This window comes from Podarcis melisellensis (assembly GCF_964234715.1).
Source record: "Podarcis melisellensis genome assembly, chromosome: 6".
Taxonomy (NCBI): Eukaryota; Metazoa; Chordata; class Lepidosauria; order Squamata; family Lacertidae; genus Podarcis; species Podarcis melisellensis.
In genome coordinates this window covers 31476174-31495328 of record NC_138538.1, presented here as the reverse complement: position 1 = coordinate 31495328, position 19155 = coordinate 31476174, and the positions used below count along the sequence as shown (strand labels likewise).

Below are 19155 nucleotides of genomic sequence, written 5' to 3'. Positions count from 1 at the left end.
CCAAGGGACTCCTAGATGACTGGTCTAAAAGCTTCTGAATGACATGCCTTGTTGAAGTAAGGATGGCTTTGGGCTTTTCCTTACTTCTCATCCCACCCAGCCATAAGGATGTAAGATGGTGCTAAAATGCTCCATCAAGCCATAGGAAGTGTTCAGTCAACTAGTGGGCCAATTAAGCATCACCATTATCAGGCCAGATATGGCTCACATGCCACCAGTTACCACAAACATCGTGCCCAGAGAATCCGTATTAATGCAGAAGAGAATTATGAATCCACCGAGCCTTGCTTTAAAATCAGATTTATTGGAACACACATACACCCATTCCTGACTTTTTTTGCAGGGTTTGGAATCCATGCAGTACCAATAATATGACAAAAGAAAGAGGTTGTTGATATAAAGGGATCACTTACTCTTTAAATTAAAAAAATATTTAATACTGTATTAGGCAAGTCGTACACCAAAAAGACATTGCAACTGTACAGTCTCTTGGATATTGCACTTCCAAACAGCACAGTATGAGTATAGGGCATTCCAGCCACCAAGAAATACCACGTCAGTAATAAGAGGGCCACACTAGGCAAAAGGCAGCATGAGAAGACAAACGGATCCTACCCTAGAAGGAAGAAACAGCTAGGAACCTTTTTGGATCACAGGCTATCTGTAAATGCAAAGAGAAGAAAGGGGAGATTTTCTGTTTGTCTACAGGGAAAGATAAGAGCATTTACTGTTTACCCAACAGAGATCTGAGGACATCACTTGAACTCCCAGCGTCAGATTTCATTTCATACATGACAAAGGGACCTGGAAGACATACAAACTTGTTTGGTAGCTACTCTCTCCTTCCCACCAAGCACCTCCATGCCCTGCTTTCAGCCCTGGCCCTTTCACATCAGAGGAACAATACTGCCCATTGGCAGACGTTCCTTGTTGCCTGTGGCATGGTGGACAGTCCCAGCAGAAATGCCTGCTGCTGCGCTTGTGGGAGAGTTCAGAGCTGGAGTCTCCCATAGTCTCATCATTGCCTTTGTCTCCTTAGCGATTGTCTTATGGGGTCCGAGCTGTACGGTGGGAACAAGCAGCTACTGCTGCTCTCAGGCATATTGGCAAAATGAAACACAGGCAGATAATGGTGCAGGGACTGCTGCAGACCAGTATTAAGGTGCTTCCATGTCTTACCAGACCTACATCAAGATCACTGCATCACACACAGTGGGGAGAGAGATGTCTGTTCTCTTTCTCAGTGAGAGCATGTCTAAAGCCAAGGGAACAGGGGAGATAAATGGGAAGCCACAGATATAATTGGGGTTTAAGGACACCAAACAGGAGATCAGGGGTTGTGTACAAGCAGGAGGAAGAATCTTCTTTTGGCCATGTGGCCTGAAATGGTTGGCCTGTAGCTTCTGTTCTTTGGAGCCAAGGAGCAGGCACAGTCTGGTCTCTGGCCTAATCTCGGAAAGCAGCCAGTGTATAACCATACAAGTAGTGGGAATGTGCTGCAAAACAAAAGGGTACAATGTCTACATTAAACATGAAGGATGTGATGCTGTGGAAAATCTGCTCTGTGCCTGTGCTCCTCCTACGGCTATTCTCTAGGGACCGAGTGGAAGATTAGGCATTCAACAAAGCCCCAACAGATACAACAAGGCCCAATGCTCCAAGCACCTGTTTGCATGGAGTACCTAAGAGGGTCAGAGAAAGGTTGAGAGAATCCGCAGTTTGCACACCCCACCTCTGCCAGGTTAGGAGATCCCACCCAAGAATCCTCAGAATCCTGATGCTGGCAAACTGCTGTTCACCAGCCTTTAGCACAGATTAGAGTCCACACGGATCAGCATAGAAATAGCAGAAGCTAGACACAAGCACAGTCATGGCTGATCCATGGATTTTGACTGTGAGACCCACAATGAACATGGCCAAGTCTGTTCTTGTCACTGGAAGCGTCAGTGCTGATGTTGCCTTGGGGAGAAAGGGATAAACTTTGCTATCTTTATCCAACAGCTGTCCCCTTCATTTCTATAGATGCCTCTCCAGCCCATATTCAGCACATTCCTCCTTCCTCCTCCTCTTTGTTAGTATGATCCATGAAGATTTTGCCGACACTTCAGTCACCGGAATTTCTTGGTTATTGAGCTTACAGCATGCAACTAGACTAGAAAGTTTCCTACTAGGCAGGAAACAGCTTCTATAATAATCTGAAGGAGAAAGTATCCAAATGGTTCAACTGTAGCAATTTCTCTGCCAGTAAATGGGCCCTGCCTACAAACACCCTAACTATTAAACCAGTCTTGGAGGACAGCTTTATAAAAGGGAAGCAGTTTCATCAAAATGAAGCTTCTGTTGGAATAACAGCTTGATAGTCGGGCTGAATATATTGACCTAAAATTCATATGTAGGCAACTTGTGGCTCTGCAAATAGTGTTGGATTACAACTCTCATTATCCCTGACCACTTGCCATGTTGGCTGGGGCTGATGGCAATTTGGGTTTAATAATACTGACAGAGCCACAGGTTGCTCGTCCCTGGTAGGTAGGTAGGTGCATCTGCTAGGCAAGATCCAAGATGTTTTGTCATGTACTATCAGTTCTACTATATATTCATGTTATAATCCTATTCTTCCTTTCTTCCAAGAAACTCAGAATGACATTTTAACTTCACAGTAAACCTGTAAGGCAGATTAGCTTGAGGGAGAGTGGCTTCCCCAAAATCATTCAGAGAGCTTCAGAGCTGAGCACAGAATTACAGACAGGATTTCCAGATCATAGCCCAACAATATACAGTATGGTTCTCTGCTGAATCAAACACATGTAAAAGTAATGTGTGAACTCCATTAAAGTTTAAGAAACCATGCACAATATTTTTTCAGAAGCTAAACCCTCTACCATCAGGAATATCAGCAGTTCTTCTTTGTAGAGAACCCGGGTGGCCAACAATTAAACCAAGAGTGAACTGCACTCAATCAAGTATAATAAAAGAACAGCTACTATGGCAATTAAGTTCTTTCCTGCACTGTGCTATATAGAACTGGGTGATAACCAACTCTGGAAAACAGCTTATCAATATGTTTTAGATGATTATTCTCTTCCTGAACTGAGCTCTGCACAGACCTTAAATAAGTATCAACTAAGGGATTGGCTCTTCTGGAAGAAAATGTTTGGTTTCTTTTGAGAGACAATAATAGCTTCATAACACACTGAGTGGCCCTCTATGTACTGGCTGCAATATATATTACAAATCGGGAAAAAGGAGTTAGATAAAATTGCTATAAGTTGTTCTGGTAATTCAGAGGTTTAATCTGAAATCAAGCCAGATTTAAGCTTCTTGGTGTCTCTCTTTCTTCATGGATGTTGGCTTATTTTATGGGCTCCATGGCTTTGTCCACTTGTCTTTGCTTTCTATTATTTAAATGTTGGATTGCAATATCTCTGAAGAAAAATGTGCCTGTGCCTTATTGCCCTACAAAAAGAGGCCACTGAAGCAGTACTGGATGTTTGGTGTGCATTGAGAAATCACCTATGACACATGCTAGATATTGCTGTGCTAACAACTGCTCCTGCAAACACCAAGACAGAGCTAAAGTGTTGAAGCCCATGTTTGTTGCTGTTGAGACTAGGGTTGTTGAATGAATAAATCTGGCACCCATCAGATATATAACAACTGTGCTGGGTCCTCTGGTCTGACATGGACTAGAGAAATTGTGAGGCCACTGGGGTGCTGAAGTTCAAACATGGGAATACAGCACAATCTCCTTTGCAACTTTGTCATGATACTGACTCTCACACAAAAAGCTGAACTGGTGATACAGGAAACTTCCCTGCAAGTGAATTAAGGCAGACCACAAAAATTGTGTTTAGAAGCCTGAAGACAGAGTAATTGATTTCTGGTTTATTTCATTAGTTTCTGGAAGTTCTCTAGACTACTGAAAATATAGCTGCTCTACCCTAATTTCTACACTTACCTGGGCCCTGGGCCAATGGTCCCATTGGAAACTGAATCTCAGCAGGAGTATGTGCGAACTGTGGATGTCTCCAGCCTTTGGGACCCAGATGCACCAACTGCAAACCATTTAGCAACAACACATAAAAAGCATGCAATTAGTGAGATCAGAGCTCTCATGCAAAGCACACCATTAAACCCTTGGTTCCCTGTTGCCTGACTGCCTAGCTTGGCTTATTACAAAGGTCAGGAGCAATCAAAGTCAATTAAGCAAGTTTAGTCAGTTAAAAAGTACTAACTAATGCTTTTTAAAAGGCATGAAAGTGCAGCTGCCTAGCACCAGAGGTATATGGCTTCAGAGCTCAATAAGAAATAAAATGTCAGACTACTGAATGACTAACTAGACAGGAGTCTAAAGCAGCCAAGGATGTTATTCATGGAGCAGAACTGGAGGGAGAGGAGTTGTTCTATTATGTGAGGGTGTAAATTCACATCAGCTGGACACCACAGAACAACATACCCGATTTGCAAGGTCAGATCCTTGAAAGGTCCTTTCTTTCAGACTGATTAGAAACTCATCAAAATATACAAAATAGCTTTCTCATTTATCTTTTCATACCTTCATCCCTGGGCTAAAGCAACTCAGCAAATCCCCTGCATGGGATTCAGAAAGGGGTAATCTTGGCAAGATCAAATGGGACATCAACTGTTCTCAGAACTTTCTGTGCCTATCTAAACTCTCTGATAACAGCATCAGATGCAGGGAGTACACGAACCAAAAGTAAGGTCCATATGTGGTCTGGGCAGGCAAACCATGTTAGAAGTCCAATTAGTAGTTACAATCTTATTCAGGAAAACAGAGTGTTGGGCTTCTTATCATCAAAGATCACACACCATGCAGCATCCAAACACTTGGCAGTTTGAAACTGTCTTATTCATCTCTCATGAACAAGAGCAAAGCTGGACCTTACCTTCTGGTGGCATTTTTTTCGGTGGTGCTGAAGGAGGTGGAAGGGGCACCAAGGAGGTCACTCGGAACCCTGCTGGGAGCGTCTCTGCTGATCCGCTGAGCATGCTGATGCTGTGAAAGTCTCGGGGGCGGAAGCGCTTTCGCCAGGAGGGAGTTCGCCGAAAAGTCTTGTCATCACCCTGTAAGGAAAGAGAAGATTATACCATATACCAAGCAAAGCAATCAGGTAGGCCTTCCTCAGGGAGAAGTAGTAAGTACTGGCATTTGTGGAAAGGAAAAGACTCGTGCAGGTCTCTTATGCTACAGGAAGATCGACAAAGTCTGAAAAACATTGGCAGAGAACTCATTGAAGGGTGTTGGGCTGGTTCAGACCAGCTAGTTTTCCTGGGTTTGGGGCATGCCTCTGAGGCAACATCTCTCTGAATCTTAGCTAGCAGCACTGGCCACTGTGAGCTGTCCAAGGTACTGACAAGCTGCCTTTTGCTCTGTCCTGCTTTCCCGGCTGGGATCAAGCAGAGTTGACTCCGACCGGATTACCCATTTTGTCATGATCCTGCTCTTTGGCACACAACTTCTGTGCTATCAGTGAGTACCCTGGCATCAAACTGGCCTCCCCTGAAACTTTAAGACAAGACTCCACAGTGCACATTTTGTTTCCTGCAATTAGTCTTCCACATACTGGTGTATATCTGTTCTTAATTTGCTCAGTGTGCCATGCCGAACCCATGTTTCTTCTACATTTTGTCCACTGGCTGAATCTTCATTACCAAATAGGCATGTTGATAAAAGTAGGTTGTGTGATTGCTTCATTATATATCCACCTCAACTCACATAGACTACACTGATGCAAAGATTTTGAAAGTGGGTTAAAATGTGGTATTGTAATACATTTGGATTCAGTTGCAGGCTAGGATTTGGGTGAAATAATCACTCACTTCTATATTTCATGCTGAACACAGCACAAATCAGCTCAATGAAATTGTGTGAATAGGCCTTCAATCTCCTTTTTATGGAGTCAAATAGTACAAAAACCTCAGCATTCAGTAAGAAATCGCTCAATGATTATATTCTAGTTTTCTAACTGAGTCGCATACTTTTCAGCAATTGGCTCTATTTCCCTATGGAAACCATCTAGAAATTGGGCCATCCTACAAAGTGGGATAATGAAGATAACAATATGCCAAGAGTGTTTTAAACCAGCATTTGTCTTGGTCAAGTGATAATTCTATCTCAGATACAAGGAAACTTAAGCAGAACACAGTTATGGAAAATTAATAAGAAGCCCTTGGGGGCTTTATTCTTTCCTTCACTCACTGACAAATACTGAGATGCTGATGGTGATTAACAGAAATGTGAAAGAAATCAAATTTACTTCAATTTGCTTCAAGTGGAAATAAGAGTTGACTTGCCAGAACAACAACACTACATGCTGTTTACTTGAAATGACCAAATCCGTTTTTTATGTACTTTCTAATCTGGTGTCAAAGTTTCTGATTCAGTATCAGTTTTTTAAAAAATGTTTGCCTTGAGTTTTCTAAAGCCAGCCTCCTTGCCTTGAACCCTCAGATGTTTCCCTTTTAACATTTTAAAAATTCATCACAAAAGATTATTTCAGAGTGTGATAACCCAAAGAAGATTGCCCAGTGTCATCATTCCTCATAGCCCCTTATTTTCTTTCTTTTGAAGTTTCCTCATTGTGACCTCTAAAACAAAAATATTGCATATTGCTAATGGTAAATAGGTTGTTTAAGCACATAGATAGCTGCTGAAGATTCAAATTCAGAGATAAAATTAAAACACCTCATTAAAAGAGATATATTCATTTTTAAGGCAATCAAAGCAATTGGAACGCAGTACACAAAATGGAAAAAAAATTCTAAAAATCTCTTCATCCTAATGGGATGGGGCCAATAACTGGGCTTTGAATTAGTCCATTTCTAAAATCATTTAGAGTCTAGGAAACAGACCACTAGCCTCTCTAGACTCCAAGCACATGACACTAGTTCCATGTTTGCATTGATGGCTCCCAAAATGCATTTTTACAAAAGAAGCCAATAATGTTAAGCTGGTGAAATCTTAGCAATTATGACCAAATTCACTCACATAAATTGTACAGGTTTCACAGTTCAGCATCCAGAGCTATTCTCTCTGGCCTGTCACTAGCCAATTTCTGACTGGTGAATACCAATGGTGATGCCACACCTGTGGAATTCTCCCTCTAGAGAGATCAGAGGTGTTCCCATTTTTTAAGGCAGAAGAACATGTTTATTCTAGAAGGCATTCAACGATTAACTCTATTTTTATTGCCTTCTGTTGGTTCTTAAAGCTACTGGGTATTCTTAGTGTTTTATTTGATTTTTAATATTCTATTCTATTGCTGTAAGTAGCTTTGGGAAACTTGGCCAGAAAAGCCAAGTATATAATAGCTTAAATAAATAAATAAATAAATAAATAAATAAATAAATAAATAAAGGCCAGGGTCTTCACAAGTTCAGAGCAAATTTACCATTTCCTTATCATTCTTTATTTGCTGAAAATCAAAGACCTGCCTTTCCCAATATAAGCGTCCTCGAGTATTATGATCATCAACAGAGGCCCTTCTGCTCTCTGTGAGGAGGGAGCGGACTTTTTTGGTGGCTGAGTCCGGGCTCTGACACCCCCTGCCCAGATAAGTCTGCCTCGTTGCTTCTTTGATGGCCTTCCACCGCAGTGTGAAAGCCTTCTTTCTTATATCTTTAGTGGCTTAAATGAAACCTGCTTTACTAATTTCAGTGGTTATTCTTACGGTTTTACCAGCTCATCATTGGCTGCTTTTCTTTTTAATAACAATGCATTCCATGTTTTCATTGTATTTGTAACTTCTTTTTTACTGCGTGTGTATTCTCTTTTTAGTTAGCTGCCTTAGAATAAATGTTTTAAAATTTAAATGCATCTCCAGTTGAAAATACCACAAAATTCGTTGTTATTATGGGATGGACTAGTACTATGAGATGCAATATTACGCGAGATACATTCACTCTCTCTTCCAAAAGGGAGGAAGTCCCCGTAATGTACTCTCTCTAGCTACTTAAACATTTAAAAACACTTAAAAACTTTAAACCAAACTCTGTATATGGCATTGCCATGCTCCCTTCAAAACTTCCATGCTCATTTTTTTCAGCTGTATTCAAAATGGCAACAGCAGAACAGCTTTCTGGGTGGCTTAACCAAACAAAATGCAATGCCCACTCCTTCACTAAATTATTCCTTTAAATTATGGGTGCTCAGCTTTGAATATGGTAGAACTCATGTTCTACACCTTAAAAACCTTGAAGTAGATCAGAAGTGGGCAATCATAGGCCTAGTTTCAAAAGCCCTGTGCAAATGACTTGTTCAGGCCTCTGGAAAGTGTGATCTGTCTCTCCCCAGCAGCCTACTGAGTAGAAAGGGGAGAGAGGAGTGTGTGTCAGAAAAAGAGAAAAAGGGTGGCCTTGTCCACTTTTGGCTCTGGTCTCACTCATCACTGGCTTTATCCCTGCCCAGGAGTCAGCATGCAGTCCCCCCAAATTATCCCCACGTGAATGCAGCTTCTGACAGAAAAAAGTTTGCCCATCCCTTAAGTAGATTAATAAATGCCCATCAAGGTACAGAATACATTTCTTCTCCCCAGACAGACAGTTCAGTCAAGAGTTGGGGAGAGAGGTATTAGTGCCTTAGGAAGCCACAAGGTTGGTAACTAGATTTTGAAGGGACATTTACTGCCTAGGCAGAGTCCTTTATGGATGAGCAGAGTAGTCTGAAGCTCCATTGCTGCAAAAGAGAGAACTATTCTGTGCCAGCAGAGTCTCCTAGGAATGCCCTTGAGAAGGAAACACAATACAGCAGTGTGCTAAGTGGGCTAGAGCAGGGGTTTTATTCCTCCAAAGTAGCACATATACATGCTACAGGATCAGCTCTATGGGATGGGAATTGGGGCACAGTGTTACAATGGCTCCAGTGCTATCTACAAGACCAGAATTGGAAGAGTTCTTTTTAGACACCAGGCAGTTATGCTAAGGATTGCTGCAGGGTACTATTTTAGCTCTAATACTAGAGGATGAGGCAATGTGGAGCATGATGCTATCAGTATGCTGATGATACTCAGCATAGTTTCTTCATTTCACAATTAGGGGATTCTGTGCCTGAATGCTGCTGTGGGCTAGCTGTGGAAAATAAACTGAATTTGAGTCCCAGAAAGATGAAGGCGCTCTGGGGACATGGTCCCGGTTTCTGAGAAACTAATCAGCTGCCTGCTGTAGAGAGGGCTGCACTCTGAAACTACGTAGTCTAATGGGGATCTAAGCTTTGTCACTAGAGGCATAGGCAGCCTCGGTGCACCTTTTATCAACTCCAGCTGGTACAACAGCTGTTGCCATTGCTGGACTGGGATAGCTTGACCACAGTTGTCCAGGCACTGGTAATTTCAAGACTGGGTGACTGCAATGCACTCTACATGGGGCTTCCTTTGTCCTTGAATTTGGAAGCCACAGTTAGCAAAGAATGTTGCAGCATGATTACTGACAGGAGACTTTATCAGTATATTATAACCCTGGTCAAAGATCTGCACTGACTGCCAATTTGTTAGCAGACCAAATTAAAGATATTACTGGCAATATATCAAGCTGACCACAGCTTCTGACCAGTTTGCTTGAATGATCACCTTACCCCATTTGTGCCCATTTGACCACCCAACTTTTATACGTGCTATATAATGTCCGTTCCACACTTGCAATGAATTAGTCTTTTACTGAGGCAGTACCTAACCTCTGGAACTAACTGCTTATTAATATCAGGCAAGCAACTCGGTGGTACTGTTTTCAAGACAAGCTAAAAACTTTTTTCTTTAGGAAAGCCTACCAAAAAATGTATTTTCATTATGTGAACTCAGATCTTATTTATATAGTTTGATCATTTTATGTCTACTTGTTTTTAAAGTCTGCTGATATTTTCAGCAGTTTCTTATGAGTATTTTATACTATTTGATGCAAACCTCTGAGAGATTTATTTAATGTTTAATTGAATGGTCTATAAACCTTGTTGAATATGAACTGACGGGGACCCTGTGATCATGATCTTCATGTGCCACCTCCACCAGAGGTCCAGAGGGTGGCAACACAAAAATGGGCTTTTTCTGTGGTTCTTCATTTGTGGAATGCTTTCCTCATGGAGGCTCACCTGGCACCATCATTATCTATCTTTAAGTGCCAGGCAAAACCTTTCCTCTATAACCTGGCCTTTGGCCTGTAACTATCACTCCACCTCAGATAGTAGAAATTGGGTACATGGAGATCAGAGTATCTGGGGGATCTCTCCCCTCTAGCCCATTCCCACTGTAGCACAGAGGACTGAATGTTGGATGTGATGTGGGTTCAAATTCCAGCTCAGCCATGAAAACCACAGAGTAACTTTGAACCAGTCACACATCCTCTGTCTAATCCACTGCAAAGAGATAAAAAGGTAAAGGTACCCCTGCCCGTACGGGCCAGTCTTGCCAGACTCTAGGGTTGTGCGCTCATCTCACTCTAGAGGCCGGGAGCCAGCGCTGTCCACAGACACTTCCGGGTCACGTGGCCAGCGTGACGACGCTGCTCCGGCGAACCGGCACCAGAGCAGCACACGGAAACGCCGTTTACCTTCCTGCTATAAAGCGGTACCTATTTATCTACTTGCATTTAAGGGTGCTTTCAAACTGCTAGGTGGGCAGCAGCTGGGACCAAACGATGGGAGCTCACTCCGCCGCGAGGATTTGAACCGCCGACCATGCGATCGGCAAGTCCTAGGCGCTGAGGTTTTACCCACAGCGCCACCCCTGTCCCATCAAAGAGATAAAGTGGGATAATTCCCATATATGCTACCTGAGACACTGGGGGAAGGCTTGTTGGTTTATACACCACCCTTCAGCAACGATGCTCAATGACAAAAATGAGATAAAATGCAATATCAAAGTGACAGCATACTAAACTAGCAATACATATAAAAGCCTGGGATTTTATTTTATTGATTTTTTAAAAACTTCCTTCTGGGGCCAAAAAGGTAATGGGTGGAGTTCACCTAACCATGTGCAAGGGGCTTTTCCTCCATATTCCCCCCAAAATTGGTTCTGGAGGGCAGTCAAGAGAACCTCTGAAACAGCATGGGAGGGGAGGGGCTATTGTTCCATCTGGCAAACTGAAACGCTTGCATAGACAGAAAGTTCGTAAAAAAATACTGTGATATTGAATTCCTCCCAATTGCAAAATTTGGGCTGGGCTACAAATATTGCATACAAAGCACATGCTCCTATTCTGGGCTAAAGTGTATTAGTTATGCTGTGATAGCCAGATTATTTGATTTCATTTCTGAAGTGGAGATTATGGGTCTCTATACAGTTATTTGCAACATACTTACCAGTACTGAAGCTCACAGAGATCTGTGTGCTTACCTGTATATCACTTAGAAACTTCCTCCATCTCCAAAGATTTGAAGGTACAGAATCCATTGCATCTGATTGATAGAACCTTCCCTATATTGTGGAAAGCTGAACATACCATCCTATGTGTCCTCTCTTCTCCTAGAGAATGTTGCTTCTTACTTTATGATCTGCTTAACATCACCTGCCTTACCATTAGGCTGTACCCAACCTCAGGTAGTAGATTGTGCAATTTCATTAAATGGTTGTAAATTCTTGATGATATAGTTTATTATACATCTACCCACTAGAGGAAGTTTGGATTTTCTGCCTTCAAAACTGACACTTTGGTGAAAATAAAAGTGTGCATAGTAATTATGTCTGAAAGTGGCACAGTACTCCATTTTGCTTCAGTTACATGAACATTGAATCTGATCTATACACCAGTTTCCATCATGAGTTACTGTGACAAAATAAAGCTATTGCCTTCCAAAATTGTGGTGTACATGGTGTAAATATTACCTGCACAGAGATTATCTCTCTGTAGAAAAATGTTGCTTTAAAGATTAAGCCACTGATATTTCTTCACTCTGTAAACAGTGGATCACCCCTTTAGAATGAGTAGATCCTCACAAGGGTTTTTATTTTTGACCCACAATTTGCACATTATGAGTGCTTTAGAAGTATCAGCAACACATATATATTCCTCAGGGCATGTACTATTATCTATGTGATAATCTTAGTGTCAAGATGACTCTACATAAGTAGAATAGGTTGCAAAATCTTATGAGTGTAAATGTTGAAGTGGAATAACAGAACCACTTGAAAAATAACTCCAAAGTACTCCAGAATATTCAGCCCATGCAGAAAGTGGTACACTGCAACTAGTGCTACTGCTTTTTATGAGGACTAAGTCACAAAAGGATATATTGCCTAACTCACATACAGATAACTGAGCGTACCTCAGATTTTATCCTAAAGCAGCCAAATGCAGTTATGGATAATAAGGATGCACCACCAAGAGAAACCAAGCTGACATAATACTAGGTAACCAGTACATATATATACCAGATTTTTCTTCTTGAACAGAAAATAGAGTTTTCAGCTTTGGGGAACCATTTGAATAATTTCTATTCCACTTTGAAATTTTAGGTGGTAATATTCATCATCTAAACCGGTGGTCTTCAACCTTGGGTCCCCAGATGTTTGTATGTTTGTTTCTTTATCTATAATTGTTTTCCTATACAGCCAACATTTCAGTGAGGTAAATGCACATGCAATGCTCAGGTGTGTGCCAGTTCTTTTCACTTGATACATTCCCTTCCTGAAAATGCAACAGATTGCTGGCGATATCCATACCTTACCCTTGTCCTTGATTAATGCTTCACTTCAGAGTTTCTTCTCATGAATGGATCATTTCATGCATTACACTGAGGAAAATCCTCAGGCTTATACTCAACAAGCAGCTGCAATCAACCCAAGTTCCGTAAGAAGTATACCTGTGCACTACTCACGCTTTCCCCATGAAATAGCTAATTTCCGGCCAAAAGTAACTCCTCTTGGTAGAAAAACTGCTGGGGAGAAGATGTGAGGGGAGGGCAAGTAAGTGTTTGGCTCTCCCTCCTGCCTCCCCATGCTGCACTTTAAAACTCCCCCTACTGCCCTTTGCTATAGAAGAATTTTGCATGACCTGTGTTAGGATGCGCTACTGTCACCTATAGCTTTGCGCTAGGATCACTGAGGGAACAATTAGTGTCTTCTATTGTTGCACTAAGCATTCCAGAAGATACTCCATCCTCCCTCCCATATCCTTCCCTCAACTATGTCTGCAAGATGTGTGTTGGTATGATCTCATAATGATTATTTAAAAGGCTCAGCCAGAACTGGCAACTACATCAAGATGTTCCCAGATCCCCAAGTTTAAAGAAACCCTTCAATATATTTCCAGTCCAGTGTTTATAATTTATTGACTGACCAATACAGATAACTTTGGTACACCAAGCAGTGTGACAGTGATTCACAAAGCATACAAAAAGGTTGTACTCCACAGAGCAGTGTGTCTGTGTAAACTCACTTCTGTTACAATAGTACGAGATCATGCTGTTGACAGGGAGAGCAGATCCTCGCCTCATGGGGTTTGGTTCACAAGAAGTTATGACAAAGGAGGGCTAGGAGGTCCCAGCTGAAGTTAGGAGTGTTTTCAGCATCACTGGTCTTCAGAGCTTTGTCCAGAGCAGTATAAACATATGATTCCTACTACTTAGGGGAGTAGATTTCAGATAGTCCACAGGCTGAGCTTTTGTCTATCAACATACTTACACAATTTTGACTAGTGGAATAAATTTAAAATGTATGCAACCATTTTACTGCTCAGATTTTAGTTTATAGTCCTATTCAATTGAAAATGGTTTATGGTAAACTAAAATAGGAACATTCATGCGGGGATGGTATTACATTTCCTAAAGGAAAGAAGAGCAGGTTTGTTGGAGCCAAAGCACAAGCAAAATTTCCTTGCAGATTTACAAAAAAAAAAAAGTAAACAGCATAGGCTCTACTAACACCAATCCTTTCTCACATAAGTGAGAAGGCAGCCTGGGTTCCAGCTCTTCTCACAGCAGACAATTTCATAACAGGGGATCCTATACCTGTCTGCAAGTTGAAATCTCTCTGGCTTACCAAATCCACTTGCTCTCTTCATGAACAGAATTTCAGCAATTACAATGTTCCTTCACAGAAGATAACTGCACTGCCAGTTCTACTTGCAACACTTCTCTTGCTTCATCAGTTTCTTAGCCAACAGTATGGGCCCAAAATTTCTCAAATTCCCAGCATGTTTTAGTCAGAGGATAGTACTTTGTACTCACATCGTCAAGCCTCCTATCAGTGCCCAAGGCAAGCAGATTGTTGAATTCTCTCTCCATCACTTGTCGTGCCTGCAAAAAACATTAGTTAAGCCAACAATAGTTGTCTATCAAAACAAAAACAACACTAACAGTGCTGCCAAATTTCCAGTCATAGAATCAACCAAATGAGGCACGTAGGGGAAGTAACTTAGCAGGGAAACTTGTAGACTCCTTATTTTTTGGAGATGCCAGCTGCCACTAATAAAAACACATCCAACTCCGATCTCTTTAAAAAGAAACATATAATGGTCATCCTAAAAACATCAGTTTCCTACCTGAGTATTCTGAGTGGGTATTTGTAACACAAGTGCCAGACTATTATAATCAAAATTTTCATCCAATGCTATGAGGGCTCCATGGACTCCACTCTCAACAATATTGTTTGCATACTCTCTAAGTCCAATAGACTGAATCCAGTGAATTACTTGATCATTGGTCCAAACCAACACATCTAGAAGGAAGTGAAGCCATACATTCAGGACAAAACACAACAATATTTAAGTCCACATAAGTTGGTTAAGAAAAAAATAGAAAAAAGCACAATGACTGATATATTGTTTAAAGTTTGCAATGGAAGCCACAAGATTAAAAACAGACAGGTGGGAGCATTTTCCTAAGCTTGCACCTATCAGTCACATTGCCCAAAGTGTAGCAGTCTCATTTGTTCACATTATCATACACCAAAAACAAAACGGTCAGAGCTCTAGCATTGAAGGAAGAAATCCCAGGAGGACAAAATTAAAATGCAGAACATAGAAGGCTGGTGCCCCAACCACGTAGTAAACAAGAGTCAACCAATGAAGATAAATCCACAGAAAACTATAATGAACAAATGCAGGTGCATTTGTTCATCATACCATCTGACATAGTTTTTCAGTGGCTGAAAAGCCTCTAGAAGTAATAGAAGTAGAAGAGATGCCAGCTTCCCCTGCAACTGACAAATGTTGAGTTTGTAAAACAGCACTGATGATGCCTCAAGAAGGGGAAAGGAAAATGGTATCAAGAGCTCAGTCTCATTGTCTTGTTCCTTTGAAGCCTGCCACAAGCAGTTCTCTTCATTGTTACCTACCTTTGATTTCATGCTGACTTTCCTCCCGCCTCCTCTCCAGCTCTTTTCTATCATAGTTTAGTCTTTTCAGGCACATGATACCATACTGCAGGCTTGTGCTGCAATGATACAATACAGCACTTACTTCAATGCATTTCAAACCAAAATCTTACTATTTGAAACATCGTTTATTATATTTAATTGCAGCAATTATAACACACTGTGAGGAGGTTGCAGCACTTGTGCCATGCTTCTGTGAGTCCTTGAAGGCTCAACCAGTGGTAAACAAGGTCTGTCTCCTCTCCCAGTGGACAGAGATAAAGCATAACTGTTGAGGGAGAGGTGTGGAATTGAGGGGGGGGGGGGAAGGAAGGAAGGGAGGGAGGGAGGGAGGGAGGGAGGGAGGGAGGGAGGGGTATAGAAGCAGTTGCAGGGAAAGCCCCAAAGCATCTGGCCCTATTAAGAGCATAGACAGGCAAAGAATAGAGTAGCTCCTTCTGTGTGAGTGTTGTAGATTTCCAAAAGCCTGAAAGGTTTAAGGATGGTGGCAACCACAAATCCTAAGAACTAAAAGGAAGCCTAAGACAGTGCTCTGGACTATTCAGCAGGGCTAATCCTAACTGTGCCATCTAATTCCACACATATAAGGCTTGAGAATGAACTGTAACCATCTCAGATCGCTGTATAAACCACACAACCCAAAATGTGTTTCTGTCCCCCCCCCTCCCCAATTACTTATGCTAACAGGTGAAACTCTTCACATCTATTTCCAAAGGTTTCGTTGCTGTTTTTTAAGTCTGTGGCAAATATGCATAGCAATATATTGTAGTTTCATTGCAAATGATAACCACTGAACTCATCTCCTCTTTTGCTTTAAGTATATTATAACATGCAATTTCTAATACATATAGTAAACACACAAACCAACCTCAACTTCATCAGTGTGCTTCACTCCAAAAGAATAAACTGACTGAAAGACTTTAGGTGAGATAAGTTCAGATGGGGGCAGGGCGGGAAATGAGCACATTAAACATCTCTTAAATTGGTTGCAAGAAATTCTAGTTTCCTGGGATGAAACAATAACCCTCTAAGAATTTGCTTACCGGTGGAAACTGTCCACCATCTTGAGGTGCACTCGAAGATCTTTCTTAGTCAGATGATCCAGCATTCGTGCATCCACAAGACACTCCATGAAATAGCTGCGATATTGTGGGAGACCCAGACTAGGAAGCCATTCATTCCCTATCCACTCATGATTCATGTCCCCATAAGCCAATGTCTTTGAAAGTAAAGAAGAAGAATGTAAGAGCAGGTCCCTCAGAAGCATTAACAGAATCCTATTGGGAAGTCTCAGAAATGTAATTTAGAATAATTTAATAAAAGTACAGTATTCTCATGTCTTGGATTTATCTTGATTGTTTATTGATGCCTTGATAATATATATACACTATTGTGCGTGATAATGATTATCACAAAGATGAAAGATTCTCATATTGTTGGTGATACCACATTGGCAAGTTGTCTGGATCAACCAGTGTCCTAAATATTGCATATCTTGAAAACCTTAATCATGAATAAAACATACATAATCTGTGCTCCATTTTCAGCCCCTTAGGCAGAAATATACAACAAAATATAAGGAACAAAGCTGCAAAGTACTGTGCAGGGATCCTTCCTTACAACCTCATTTGGATGCAGTGGCTTCTGGATCCTGCTATTAAGTCTAAAGACCTAGGGCAGTGGGCTCTATTAGACATACTTCCCACCGAAGCCAGTTAAGATCAGCCATTCTCACTGAAGGGTTTGGATAAACTGAAGGGTTTGAATCTATCTCTACCCTATATCTACTTTCAGACTTTCCAGTGATTGGGAAGAAATATTTGAAAAGAAAGGAAGCAGTGATGGCCTAGTCATGCATGCCAGAATTTTATTATCTCTGCCTTCTATTGGCAAAATGAGGACACATCTGATAAGGAAACAAAGGGCCACAGGTATTTGCTCCCTTTGCATAGGAATTTAGGGGTTCTCCAAATCTGGCTGAGAACAAAGAATACTAAAATTAATGTGGGAAACAGCAGTAAATCAATAAAGTAGATCTGTATGGTTTGCAAAACTATAGCTGTAATGGAACTAGGTGAGGGGGTGAGAAATGAGAGCTCTCTTTTATTATGGAAACCTTTTTCTATTTGGAGAAAACTGTATAGCATTAGTAATCAGAAAGTGTAAGCAGGGTTAAGAGCATTCTGCATCTGTCTTCATTGAGAAAAGTCTTCCCAGCTTATTGAAACAAAATCAAAACCAAAGCAAGGTGATATAATCAGATTGTGTCATTGTGGAATCAATTTTGATGTGTTCTGACCATTCACATAATTCTGTGTGTCTAAGCACAGTGGAAAAAGGCAAGATAATATACAAGTCTCACCTGTGCCCAACTGCCCTCCTCAGTGTCCTAAATGTAACAATGCAGCATGTCAACAAAACAACAGGCAAAGTAAGTTATCACCATATGGGGGCTGACAATATTTAGGATACAAGCAGAGAGTCCTTTATTTTATTTTCATTTACTACATTTAGATACCACCTTTTCCTCCAAAAAGCTCAAGGTGCAGTACATGGTTGTTCCCTTTCCATTTTATCCTCACAACTTTGTGAGGTAGGGTATGCTGAGAGAAAGTGACTGATCCAAGGTTACCCCAGTGGGTGGGGATTTGAACTCTGGTCTCCCAGTGGTTCTCCAATAAGTGTAAAACAAAATAATCAGGATACTTTCACACACAGACCACACACATGGCACAAGCACAAATATTATTTCACTTTCAGGCTCTCATTCTTCAGCACACATAACATGAGGGATCTCACTGTAGGCAATATTTTGAATCTCTCAATAATGAGCAAAGGAGTCATATTATACTGCACATGCCACCATAATGTTACATGACTCAAACAGAGAAGTATATTCAAAACTCAAGAGATAAATAACAGATGCTGCACTAAAGGAAGGAGCAGGTGAAACTTCCTGGGGATTGGTTGTTTATTAAATTTCTATATAACCATTCACATAGGGCAGTTTACAAAATAAAAACACAAAAATGCACTGCATAGTAACAAAAACATTAACATCCATTCTTAAAAGACTTATTAAAATGGGCAGTGTGAACATAAGCACTGTTAGTAGATGGTTCCCTAAACTGGATGGAGGGGTGGTGGCCTGTTCTTGATGAAGCTACACTCCCTCTAAAGTAGTGGGTACGCAGGTTGAGGGTACTTCTGGATCCATTGTCACTTGATGCTCAGGTGGCCTCAGTGGCATGGAGTGCCTTCCATCAGCTTCGGCTGGTGGCCCAGCCGCACCCCTATCTGGACAGGGATAGCCTAACTTCTGTTGTCTATGCTCTGGTAACCTCTAGGTTAAATTACTGCAATGCATGTTACGTGAGCCTGCCTTTGAAGACAGCTCGGAAACTTCATCTGGTACAAATTTCTGCAGCCAGGTCGCTCACCGGGGCAAGAGGGTTTGAGCATGTAATACCAATCCTGGTATGACTGCACTGACTGCCAATTAGTTTCCTGGCCCTATTCAAAGTGCTAGTTTTGACCTTTAAAAGGCTCGGGATCAAAATACTTTAGGACCACCTCTCTCCATATTAACCGACACCATCCCTGCAATCATCATCTGAGTTCCTCCTTCATGTGCTCCCTTCCACAAGAGGTCTGGAGGGTGGCAGCACAAAACTGGGCCTTTTCTGGGATGGCTCCCCATTTCTGGAATGCTCTCCACAGGGAGACTTGCCTCACACTTGCTTGTTATATATCTTTAGGTGACAAAAACTCTCCTCTTCTCACAGGCTGACGTGGGTGAACAGTAGCCACAATATGTCAATAGCCACAAATT

At 41.4% G+C, this 19155-nt stretch overlaps 1 protein-coding gene across 8 annotated transcripts in view; it reads right to left on the bottom strand.

Annotated features, from left to right (window-relative positions):
• Window positions 1-284: 284 nt before the first annotated feature.
• PPFIA4 (PTPRF interacting protein alpha 4) overlaps window positions 285-19155 on the bottom strand; it is a 103681-nt gene continuing 84810 nt past the window's right edge. For 4 of the 8 annotated variants that reach the window (XM_081914376.1, XM_081914381.1, XM_081914377.1 and 1 more), the window contains 8 exons: window positions 17686-17712; window positions 16367-16542; window positions 15285-15382; window positions 14491-14666; window positions 14177-14245; window positions 4908-5085; window positions 3959-4055; window positions 285-1496 (listed from right to left, as the gene is read on the bottom strand). In XM_081914376.1, the coding sequence (XP_081770502.1) occupies window positions 3997-4055; window positions 4908-5085; window positions 14177-14245; window positions 14491-14666; window positions 15285-15382; window positions 16367-16542; window positions 17686-17712 (783 nt within the window). In that variant the 3' untranslated portion in view covers window positions 285-1496; window positions 3959-3996. The remainder of the gene's footprint in view (window positions 1497-3958; window positions 4056-4907; window positions 5086-14176; window positions 14246-14490; window positions 14667-15284; window positions 15383-16366; window positions 16543-17685; window positions 17713-19155) is intronic. The other 4 variants (XM_081914380.1, XM_081914383.1, XM_081914378.1 and 1 more) reach the window with 3 other exon arrangements.